The sequence below is a fragment of the Vanellus vanellus genome, assembly GCF_965231255.1.
Source record: "Vanellus vanellus genome assembly, chromosome: 5".
Lineage (NCBI taxonomy): Eukaryota > Metazoa > Chordata > Aves > Charadriiformes > Charadriidae > Vanellus > Vanellus vanellus.
The window spans coordinates 625,288-637,553 of NC_138910.1; the positions used below are offsets into that span (position 1 = coordinate 625,288).

The 12,266-nt window shown below is 51.7% G+C and overlaps 1 protein-coding gene across 1 annotated transcript; it reads right to left on the reverse strand.

Moving 5' to 3' along the window:
* Positions 1-4,128: 4,128 nt before the first annotated feature.
* UPP2 (uridine phosphorylase 2) lies at positions 4,129-11,696 on the reverse strand (the record flags this gene model as incomplete). Its single annotated transcript, XM_082483429.1, has 7 exons — positions 4,129-4,301; positions 4,819-4,965; positions 6,558-6,767; positions 7,402-7,516; positions 9,686-9,844; positions 10,921-11,038; positions 11,671-11,696. The coding sequence occupies 7 exons, from the start codon at positions 11,694-11,696 to the stop codon at positions 4,129-4,131; spliced, it is 948 nt and encodes a 315-aa protein (XP_082339555.1).
* Positions 11,697-12,266: the final 570 nt, after the last annotated feature.

The following is a 12,266-nucleotide window of genomic DNA, read 5'->3' on the forward strand; positions in this document are numbered from 1 at the left end:
GTGGAAACTACTGAATATCTAATAAGATGAGTGTAAAACGTGTGTAAGCAGGTTACAATTAGCAGTTTAACCAAAAATTTCTAAGGATGATGAGTATCAGAAAGATCTGAACATCCATACTCATGTATCTAGATAATTATAGGAACTTCATTAGTGTAATACTGTAATGCCTTATAGGTGTTAATGGGTCACATACCTACAATGCCTTGTGAAGCAGGCAGTAATTCCTCACCGTCGAAAGGAGGGATTGAGGATGAGGGTAGATGAGGGCCCTGTGTGCCTTCTCCCCGTGGAGCCCACGGTGTGGGTCCAGCAAACACCAAGAGAGAGGTTTTGCCGCTGGCCACTCTGTGCCACCGCCTTGCCTGGCACCGGCAGCCGGCCCTCTTCTCCTGGCACACTCCGCGACTCTGCACCAAATGTTTTGCAATCAGAGCCAAGCGACGTGAAGTTTTCACCCCTCAAACTGACCCTAACACTGTCAGAGCCTCGGAGCGTAAGCCTGCTCTCGGCAGGTGTCTGAGCACCTGGGGGAGGAGGTGTGCTCTGGCCTGGGGGCTCAAGAGCAATGTTGGAAGCAGACGGAGACGCTAAGAAGGGTGCCAGAAAGGCGGGGGCAGAGCTGGTGCCACAGGCTCCCGCCAGCAAGCCAGGGGCAACATAACCCTGAGTTATTTTAATGGGGGGAGAAATGCTACAGAGACTGCTCAAAAGCCGTGGGAGCTCTAGGTCTTCTGGATTTAGCTTTTGCATGTTTGGGCTAAAATTAAAATTCTGTGCATATTTGTGTATTTTATTTTGGTATCTCATTTGAGGTAACGCATTATTTTTAAAACCCACTTGGCCAGCTTCACGACTTGCTGGGTGTTCCTGCAGGGGAGACCAGCATTGCTTCTCTTCTCTTTTGCAGACCAGATTGGCTTCTAGACTGCTTCCCAGAAACAGAACATCCCAAACTTAAGGCAGTTGATTTTTTTTCTTGCCTTTAAAAGCAGATCTATGAGATAATTTCAGTGGTGCAAAATCTTTTCAGATTATAGTTGTCTTGTCATCTTTTATAAATTTATGACATTTACGAAAAAAGAAATTTTAATTGAAGCAGTAGTTTTTGAAATAAAGGATACTGATTTTTAGGCAGTCTTATGATTGTCTTCACATCTGTTGTTTCTTAAGGAATAGACTGAGTAGAAGTCCTCTTACAGCGATGAGTCCGTGCCACTCACTGCAACCGTGAATCGGGGCTTGTTATTGATACGGTGAGGCCAGAATGAGGATTTTGAGAGGGATTTTGCAGTAACAGCGGAGCATGGAAAACATGCAGGTCGGTGAAACTACCTTCAGGTATTTTGCTGAGCACAAGCAGAGGCTGCTTTTGCCAGGAGAGCTCCTGCAGACTGCCCGGCCACTCTCCCTGGCCTGGCCAAGCGCCTCTTCCGCGCTCCTGTGGGAAGGAGGTAGATGTTTCGCCTTACTTTGTCATCCTCACCTTAGCACTGTTCTGAAAGATGACCCAAACCCATGAGGACATGGGGATGCTTGTTGAGGACATCAGTTTTCCTGATAAAAGCTTTCTATGCTTTCTTAAAAAAATGAAATTTTGCAAGTTATTTTTGTACAAAGATGTATGAAATTACTTGCACATAAAAATAGTAATTTAGAGGAGGTTAATGGGAAATAGACTTCTCAACCCGCATCTCTTGCAGCCCCACTTTGCTGCTGTTGACTCGGTAAGGGTAACAGTTCAGAACTCAGCCATCTTTGATGCCATGTGTGAAGTGTACGCAGTCTGACTGACAATCTCATTTTTTTAAAGCCTGAGAAAAACTTCTTAATGAAATTAAGTTATTTCGTTTCAAGATATACTACTTATCTGTGAATTTTGGTAGTCAGAAAAGTGGCTTAAATGTTAAATAGTGCCTGAAAGTCAAGTATCCAGCCAGTGCAAGATCAGTTGGTATGGCATCCAGCTGTCGCAAAACACTTCAAGTTTGTGTAAATTTATAAGCTTCCACATAAGCTTACATGCACATTTCTGTGTGTATTTATAGAAGAACGTAAGCGATTGCGATGCCAGTTCTGACCCCTGTGAGAAGAGAGAGGGCTTTGCAGCACTGGTCAGTATTTTGAAAAGCAGCTCACCAAGACATGTTCTGAGCTCTGTGAACTACTGACTCATCTGAAACCCTTAAAGAGTGTCAAACTTAGAGTGCGCAGCAGAAAAAACATTTAACAACATAACCATCAAGCTAAAAGCAAAATAAGAAAAACAAGATTCTCTTCACTGGGCATTGTTCTAGAAAATAGAGTTCACTGTCTCCTGCAAAGGTAATGACCAGGGCTGTGGTTCTGTAAGCTACGGCAGAGCAAACCTCACCTATGAAATGAAATGTTCAAGTATTTCTTTTCCTAGAGTGGTTTTAAATTATTTGCACAAAGAACTGAAGGTACCTGTTGCTATTAGTATAGAAGTTTCCTAAGTGGACTTTGGACCTGGCAGAACTGAGTCTGACCGGTAGGTTAGATTGCAGGTTAGGTGACTGGAGTGATTTCGTTTCCATTCTGGGAGAACACTGACTCCTGTTCTGGGATTCCTCCCCTGACAGATTAATATTTGAGCCTAAAACCTGCAATCTCAGAATGGAAACGAGGAACCAAACTCCTTTTCTTGTAAAAAGTAGAGTTTGCATTTTCATGGCAGCACACAATGTATCCCAGATCGAAGTGCTGGTAGGTTGTTGGAGTAGCTCAGGGGGACCGTGAAAGTGGAGTCCCAGCGCCGGGGCGGCCCCCCGCACGGCCCTACTCTGCCGCCAGCCCTGCACCCCAGAAATGAACCGCTGTGGATGGGAGGAGGCGGCGTGACAATGGGCAGTGGGGGGACGGGAGGGACACCAAGAGAACCCTGCCCATCTGGGAGGCAAACGGAGCTGTACCCACATGTGGAAATATTTCCGGGACTACAGGACCCCGAGATTGCTGATGAAGCAGATTTTAGGATGCTGACTGGAGAACGAGTACCTCGGGGATGGCCCCTCGGCACCTCTGTAAGTATCTTCAGACTTAAACGTTTTGTGCTCTTAATATTGTTAATATCTTAAGATCCTCTCCCATGTTTTTTGATATGTTAGAATTTTGTTTACCAGAACTCTTAAATCCTGTAAGTTATTGTTCCAAAGGTGTCAAAATTCATTTGGAAGCAAGCTTGTTAGTGAACCTGAAGACCTGGAAGTGATTTTGGTGGGAAATTCTTCAGGCTGTAGGTGACCCTCCGTGACAAACCCCTCCACTCAACCCCGGCACAGTTGAGTCTCTTACAGCTTGTGGAGACAATTAAAGGTGATTTTCTGGGTTGTTGATGGGTGTTGATTGGCAGATGAATGTGAGAGATGCAGTCCCTGGTGGTTACCTGAAGTCGGGTCAGGGTTATATCAGTGAGGTGTGCTCCCCACGCCTGTCCCTCTCGGGGTCCCCGTGTGTGACGGGCGCGACGCTGCTCCTGCGCAGCCGGGACAGTCTGCGCCAGGTGGGCTTCCCGTGCACCGACCTCCAGCGCTCAGACACTCCAGTATGCCTCGGGTTTTGACAGATCTCCCAATATTGTGTGAATGACAGTCTGAACAGCCTTTGTAACCGCAATGAGTAACAATAATGGTCACAAATGCAGATTAATTTTGCACGTCATTTACTTAGGTTTTGGCTTTATGCCAAATGCAAAGGGCTCTCCTTCCTAGACGATGGCTGTGGACAGGAGGGACTCTAACGGGACAGTCCTTTGCGACCACTGAAGAGAGCGTGAGGAGCATGCTGTTTGGTAACATAGTCTTGATTTCTGTGCAAATTTTGGCTGGAGCTCTGCTTGGGTGTGCAAGTGTGTCGGTGCAATTCAAGCCGTATTGGAGGTCCACAGCTCCCACGCGGCGGTGTTTGCTGGATCCGGCTATGCGGCTCGCCGTGGAGGGCACTCGCCCATGGGAGTGCGGTGTGACCGAGTCTTTTCTGTTTCCCAGAGAGAGGGGCCGTGGTGTGCTGGCATGGGTGGCTCCTGCGCACCCGCTCCCAGCGCGGCAGCACAAACACGCACCGTGCCGCCTGCGACCCGGCGCCCCGTTGCTCGTGCTGCATCATCCATCAGTTGCTGGAGAAAAGTGTGTTTCCCGCCGGAGGGCGCAGCCCCAGGCGCTTTCGGATGAAGGCAGCGATCAGGCGCTGGGGCCGCTGCTGGTACTCATGCAGCACCTCGTGGGGCGCCCGGATCTGGTCCCCCTCCAGGCGGTCCAGGAGCGCCACGCAGACGACGGCGGCTGCAGGACGGCCAAAGCGCTGCGTTACCTCACGTGTGACAGCAGGCACCCGCCGCCTTAACGCTGCCCCGTGGGGAAGGAGGGGAGGCCCTGCCCTCCCTGGGGCTCCTGGGGGACGGCTCCCCGACACCCCGAGGGACCGAAGCGGCAGGACCGCGGGGAGCCACTGGCCACAGCACTGCTCCGCAGGCACCCGCCGCTTGCCACATTCCTTTTCCAGTGAAACCAGGAAAGGCAGCTACAGCGGGACAGGCAGGACTTGTGATAAGGCTGGGAGAGGGATGAGGAGGGATTAAGTTTTGTGTTGTCCAACACGTGCTCAGGCCTTTTAAAACAAACTTGGTTTTTATTGAGCCACAAAATTTGTTTTGGTGTGCTTTTCTAGTGAAATTGTTAGGAATGCCTTTGTGGCCTTCAGGTTGTCTGAATCTCCCACCAAACCGAACCCTCGGGTCGGGTGAAGCTGGGGAGCACGGGGCTGCGGGAAAGACGCAGAAGCGGCCGCGGGAGGACTCACCTTTCAGGCCACACAGCCTGCACAGGGCAGCGAACGCCGTAGACTCCATTTCAATGTTCCTCACACCGGCATCATAAGCTCTTTTTAAGTACTGCAACTTTTTTTCACTGGAAAAAGAGCAGAGTGCTCCGTCTAGTCTCCCCTGGCCTTGGAAGGAAGCAGAGAAGTGTCACTGCTGGCACTGCCAGGGTGTACAGGCGCGGTGTCGTTTCAAATGGAAAGTCCAGCAGTGCCTACGTTTGTCTGAAGCTGACTAAGTTTTCCTTTGAATAGTTACTTAATTGGTATTAACCTCAGCGTTTAAAGCCAGTGCGCTCTGTCCCTGTACAGAGGAGAAAATTAGGCAGGTTTTAACATTTGTAAAAAGTCTGGGTGAGCCCACAGGTGTTTGGTACAGGGGGTACGTTGCACTTTGCAGGGGCAAGTCAGCACAGCTCCTCTGAGGTCCGTGCCATACGTGAAGGTCTGCCAGGTTAAATCCAAAAATGCCAACTTACTGTGGAGCAGGGGCATGGCAAGCTGTGGAGAACGGGAAAACTGGGGAGAGGAAACCCCCCTTAATTCAGGTTTATTTTTTCTTAAGGGGCTGCCATGGACGGCAGGCAGCCGGGGCTGCTCACCAGCGGCGTTCCCAGCTCGAGTGGCACTGCTGCCGGCTGGGGAGCTGGGTCCCGGGGCACTGCCACTGGCACTGGTGCTCCCTCCCGCTCCCACCACAGCCCTGAGCATCACCACAGGCAGGATCCAACGCCGTGCTTGGCGCATCCAGGCGCGGGCACTCATCCCAACCTTCTCCTCTAACTCCACGGGTGGCTTTGGCTGTCCTGCAGCCACACCGGGGCCCACAGAGCGGACCTGTGCCCAGGGCAGCTACTCCTCTCGCACAGTTCTTTGTGCCAGCAAAAGGTGTACTTGCGGCTGAGCTAACCTGGGCAGAGGGCTTCACTGTGTTGCTGTTCCTACTGCTAATCCTCTCAAATGGCTTTTTGTTTAAATAAAACATGGCCTTGAGCAACACACAGATGGTCACATTTGCGAGCAGATCCAAAGGTTTATAAATAGGCATCAGATTATTAATTCTTCATTTATTACATTTCATTTACTCTGTAATCAGCATTTAATTTTGCAAAGGAAAGGGGTCCAGAGTAACCCAAGTTTGTTTGCATAAATGTCACGTGCTTCCTGACATTTCTCTAGTGTTTGGTAGTTCTGCAGTTACAATCTTGTTGTAGGACACAATTCAGCGTCACCCATCTGCTGGGCTCGCTACAGGATTGTGGATGAGGGGCTGTTTTCTTTGCTGGGATGCAACTACCGGCCTCCTGCTTTTGGGGGTTTTGTGACCGTGCGTGGCTGCCATGTAACGGCTGGACTGGGGCGCAGCAGAGGTCCCCTGGGCACCTGCATTTTCCCAGGGAGCAACCGCTGCTGGGTGCATCTTCACTCTTGATCCACCACCAGCTACAGCAGCGCTGGCCTTGCAGGTGGCATTACAAAACTGAACTGTCAGATGCACAAGAGACCAATTAGCAGAGGAGGTCTCGCCCTGGCAAAGTGCTGAAATTGGTATTCTGAAGGTGTACCCTGCTCTGACCTCTGAACAAGCTCTGACGTATCAGGTGGGTCTGCTCCTGCAGCCCTTCTTAGGCTTTGGTAGCGTGGATAGTTTTGTCTACATAAGAACGTAAAGACTTGGCATTATGTTTGGGGGGAGGTAGGACAGTCAAAGATCGTTTTACCTTCATAGAAGTCATAGGTGCACATGGTATGGCCAACGAGGGTGGGAAAGTCAGGAATCTCCTTGCTGCAGGCAAGTAGTTCCTCCGCAAGGTCCTTGTCCAGCTCAGTGCTCCGCACCACCACATCATCCAGCACCACCTGCTCGAACCGTGGCTTGAAGGAGGAGTCCACTGCCGTGTCTGTGATCACAACAGACCCAGCCTCGATCCCTGTGAAAACGAAGGCTGAGGCTAAGCCAGAGCTCATAACACTTGTGACCTGCTGCAAAACTTCAGCAAGACAGGAAAATCTCTACAGATGTACGTGTGTGGTTCGGCGGTTCTTTTTACTGAGTAAAACAGATGTGAGAGAATAATTGAAATTCATGCAGTAGCGCAGATGTACAAGTAAAACTCACAGAATCAGCACATGATGACTGATTGTGGGAATGTTCTGAGTGACAGCATTTTAATTGCTTCTGGCTTGCAGAGATCGTGCCCCACCACCAGCTTGTGCAGGCGCCAGCAGCACCACTGCCCCAGCCGGGGTCGCACCACCACAGAGGACTGCGGGCACTGGGACAGCTGGGAGGATCTCAAAGCACGAGAGTGATTTCCAGTCAAGTGTCTCCTGTTTGGAAAGTGATACCCGATTGTTGTGAATTCGAGGCCTCTGTTCATTGTGAAAATGTGCACTCTGCTAAGCCAATCGCCAGAAGTTAGTTGGGTTTTAACCCAACCCAAAATATCACATTGTTGATATTTGGGGACCTGACAAAATGCTAAAGCTCATAATTACATCACCTGTTGCTGAGAATTTTTTTATTACTAGCTTTTTTGCTCAGAAAGACCATGGACAGCTTACCTAAGCCTCCAGAAGTACCGATGCGTATAATAGTAACGTCTCGGCATTTTGCGTGGTGCAGCAGTTTGATTAGTTCATGCAGCATGATGGAAATGGAAGGGATTCCCATCCCGTGCTGTTGGGAGGAGAGAAAAGAAAAATGTCATTCCCTGTGATGCTGCAGCAGGTGACAAGTACGTGACTGCAATGAGCTCAGGGTTACGCTGTGGCCTCTTTCCACTGAGATGGCCGACGGTGATTTTTTGAGGGGGGAGAGACATCTCAGGGTCTTTGTAGCTTGTCCAGGCAAAGTGTCTAACCCTCTTCTCCTCCCCTTGATGCTTTTAAGGCTTTTCAGTAGAGCTGGAGTTCATCCCTGGGGACCAGTACATTGGGCGCACAGATGGTGTGTTTCCTCTAAGAAAGGTCTCTCCACAAACGCATCCCGACACCTGAATGCTCCAAGAACTTCCCCGTGTGTTGCCCATCCTTAGGCCACATGCTGACTTCCATTCTTTGTCATGTCCCGCTCGTACTCTTGGAGTGGTGAATGTCAGAGAGGACAACACGAGCCTCTGCTTCTCCGGGCACCTGCCAGCCCGTCCTTGCCCCACACCGGAGCACCTCTGGCTGCACTGGTGGGCACGAAGGATGACAGATGGGTTTGTGCCCCTCGGTGAGGACTGGTTTTGGGGTGAGGCATTTGCTGCATGAAGGCTTGCGCCTTGCAGGCCGCCTGTCCTGCTTCCTGGCTCGTATCGCCCGCCCCAGTGTCACTCCCTCCCCAGCCCGGCTGCCTGCGGGCTCTCCCCTCCGCTGGCACCGGCCCGTTCCCCATCCTCTGCCGTGGCACGTGGTGCCCTCCTGCCCCGTCTCCGCTGCCGCTCCTCTGGGCCGACAGATGTTCTGCAAATCTCGAGCTGTAGAGGCTGCCTCTGCCTTCTGCCCGGCACTCCCTCACGCGATCATCTCTGTTTTCTGCTCCATCGCTCGACTGTCGTCCTTTTCTCGGCTTTACTTTTAGAAACAAAAGGCGTTTGGTGGTTTGGGGTTCTTTTTTTCCCCATGAAAAATGCCTCACACTTTTTTTTGTTTCTGCTATCATGTTCAAAACCCTGAAGGAAGCGTATGTAAAGAAGCACAGTTAATTTAACATATGCAGTCAGTTTTCCTGTTGCTTTGTCTCTTTTCATTTGGCTGTGAGACCGATGGTCTATTAGGCTTGTATCATGTTTTAAATATGAAAACATTTTGCGTGTTGTTGTCCTGGAACATCGACCTCACTTATTTGCCAATGCCTAAAAAATTTATTCTCATTGTAAATATTCAAAGCAGGAAGCTGTGTGTTCCTGCCTCCGGTATGTTTGAGTTCATTTGTGTTTCTAAGCAACTTGCAGAAATGTGATGTTGGCAGCGGCTCTGCATCAAGCGTTTTGAGGCGGTGCGCTGCGTGCTCTGCCCTGCGTCCCCTCGCAGGGACAAGCCCAGGGGTCGATGGCTTCTGCGTTGGCGCAAGACTGGTGCACGGCCCAGAGCTCAGCGTCGGCTTTTCTTCCGGCTGTGTCACAACTGCTGCCAGAACGGGGAGCAGCAAAACTTGCGGGTTTTTTCCCCCTGGATCCTGTCAGATCTATTCCCTCAGGCTTTCCCGCCGGTCAGGTTTGGTTTGGTTTTGTCAGAGCTCTGTGGTGTGAGTGACGCTGTAAATCAGACTTAAGACTGATCTTGTGCCTGAAGAACTGACGGCAGGACCGAGCCTTGGGGTGCGAGCGCTCGCCAGCACAGCCTGTATTTGCTTTTCCCTTTGTGCAGTGCCAAACATACTGTTGCTCTTACAGAATAATTAATAATAAAGCAAGGTTTTCACTTTAGAGCTCACTGTAATACTTCCAGCAATATTTCATAGTTCGTGTGTGGTGGGAAGTGGTCTTTGCCTCTCAAATGGCCACACTGCTGAGCTGAGCAAAACACGCGCGTGTTCATTTTTGGTACCATGCTTTCTAAACTCAACATGTCGGGTGCTGAGAAAGATCATCCAGACAGAAGAGGCTTTACCTTGGCTGAAAGGTTGCACTGGTGGTAACGGCTGAAAACTGAAGAGGACCAAAATCTGTGGGTGGGTATTGCGGGAGGCGGAGGCCGCACCGGCCACCCTCCCTGCCGCCGGGGAGACGGGCCCCCGCGCCAGCCCGCGGTGGGACCGCGCCGGCAGCAGCAGACCCCGGGGCAGGGGCTGCGGTGAGTGCTGGGGATGGAAAACGCGTGCGGTGCGGTGCGGTGCGGTGCAGCGTGGCACGGTACTTACACTGATGGAGAGCACCGGCCCAGCCCGGTACATGGCGTACCGGTCCGTCCCCGCGCAGATGTCTGCCAGGTCCTCCCCGTCGCCTGCCAGTCCCAGCTCCTTGTGCATGAACTGGGCAAATGCCCTCATCCTGTTTGGGCTGCCGCCAACGCAGACAAACTGCATGCAAAATATGGACATGTTGGTACTTTTTAGCTGAAATAGGTACCAAGATTCAGTCTTGATGTGGCAGTGGTGGGCCGCACCGGGCACATCTCCCTGGAGAGCACAGCGGGACGCCGCTTCCTCGCAGGCAGTCAAGGGACATCAGAACAACTGAGGGTCTCAAAACCGGGAGTTAACATTAAAACCAAGCTGTTACTCCGTTTAGAGTTGTGACTACAGTCGGTCCAGACAGCTGTACAGCTGCACATACTTGGGTAGCAGTCCCAGGCCAAGAAAATCTAAAATAATTTCACTGTAATGCATTCAGCAAATTCAAGCTGTTAGTATTCCTACTGACAGCAAAGCAAAACCAGATGTTGGAGTAGCTTGTCGCTTAATTTATTCTATCAACAGTGCCAACTGCAATTAGTGAGCACTGCTGATGACACAGAGGCCGTAAAGTCAGGGAAGAAAAAGGACAAATTTTACATATTAAGGGAAAAAATGCTCCCTGAATGTGTCGCTGAAAGTAGGAGGGGGACCAGCCTGCGGCTGCGAGGGCAGCGGTGCTGATCCGGCGGCCAGGGGAGCAGGAGCCCGCGCATGGCAGGGCTGCGCTGGGCTGCTGCGGCCCCGCGGCTCATCCCCAGAGCTGCTGGGGAAATGCTCCAATTTAAAATGGAGGAGGATGCGGTCGTGACAGGCTGGTTTTGACAGCAGTTCTCAGCCAAAAATAGGACATCCTCTTTCCCTGTCTCCAGTAGATGACGATCAGATGCTTTGGACAAATGCTACCTCCGTCTGTCCTCCAACATGGGGGCCAATGTAAAATCAGGTTTTGTGGACCTACAGGTTTTTAAAAGGATAATTTTCTATTGGGATTTCTGCCCGAAACAAGCGAGGACAGATGACCTCCCTGCCTGGGCTGCCCCGGGTCGCTGAGTCCCTTTGCCGAGCAGCCGGACCCCGTTCCCGGTGGGAGCATCCGCAGCAGCGGGGCCCAGCGTGGGACGGCAGAGCTGCGGGGAGCAGGGGCGGGAGAGCCCTGCGGGGCTGGGGGCTGCCACCTCGCTGTCGCGCCTGCTGGTTACCTTTATGTCCCCAAACATTGCCGGCAGGTTGTGCGTCTTCGTTCCCAAGTCCAGGTGATACAGAACATCCTCCTCCATCGAGTCCAAGTGCGGGTTTTTAATGTGGACAAACCCACTGCTGCGGGGAGACAGGCGGGTGAAGGTGGGTCGGGGCACCGGGCAGTGCCCGCAGGAACGGGGACAGGGCAGGACGGGTGCGGGGTGGCCTGGGGGCCCCGCGGGGGCACGCACGGCGCTGGTGTCAGGGGAGGGACGGGGACGAGCCAGCTCTGCATGGTGCCCGGGATGTCTGCCTTTCTGTCAGAGCCCTGCTGTCTCACGAGCTGTCCTCCTCCTTACGCCCATCGCTACTGGTAACCTCTTCGACACCTCTTTTATTATGTCTATTGGGCAAAAAATGTTTCTGAATATTTATCAATGGCAACCTTAGCTCTTTCATATAATTATGCCAGAAATATTTAGTGGGTAATGTACTGTGCTGTTTTGTATGTGACACCTTATTAAGCTCTTAGCAAATCAGGATTTTATATTTATATTGTCCCAAGTAAGTGCCTAGCAGTGCAAGTACAAATTAAATGCAGATTCTGCAGACAGCAGGAGGCCGGTTTGCCTTCCTTTCCTCGTGCTTTAATAGATGGAAAGCAACTGAGTAACAATACAGGTCAATTTTATAAATAAGGCTTAAACAAAACCCAGAGAACATTTTTCTTGTCTTATTAAAACAAATTCAAGCCCTCCCCTGTTACTCACCCGGAATAACCTGTTGTTTCAGTCATATTGGCTCTACCGGAGTCAGCTGAAAGCGATACCCTGCAGAAAAGGTAAGGAAAACACCCCGCTATTTCCTCAGCTGTTGGGGTTTGGAGCTCCGAAGAGGTTTTAAGGGGCTCTGCGGGGGGTTAAATACCCTCTCTCGCTTTGTGCGGCTCCCAAGATCAACAGTGGCCGCTCCCCCTCCGCCCGCTCCCCTTCGCCCCGTCGGGTGCCCGAGGTTCCTCCCGGGGCCGCGCCGCGGTTCGTCCCAGATTGGCTGTTTTTGCAGGTGTGTCACCGTCCACCCCGACGTGCCGGGGCCAGTGACCCGCTTGCCCTCCGGCCGGCAGGGCGGCCTGCGGCGCGTGGCAGGCACACGTGCGGGTCACAGGGCTGCCAGGGCTTTGTCGGAGTTTGCCGCCGCGGTGCTCCTCGCCGGGGATGCGCTTCCCCTGGGCCACAGGGACCGAAACGGCGCTCCCGCCCCAGCCGCCGGCTTCAGGCCGTGCCTTTCTCTGGCCCCGTTCAGTGCAAGTTTGACACCATCCTGCGTTGTTCTCTGGTGCGCAAAGAAAGAGTTAATGCTGTAGCAA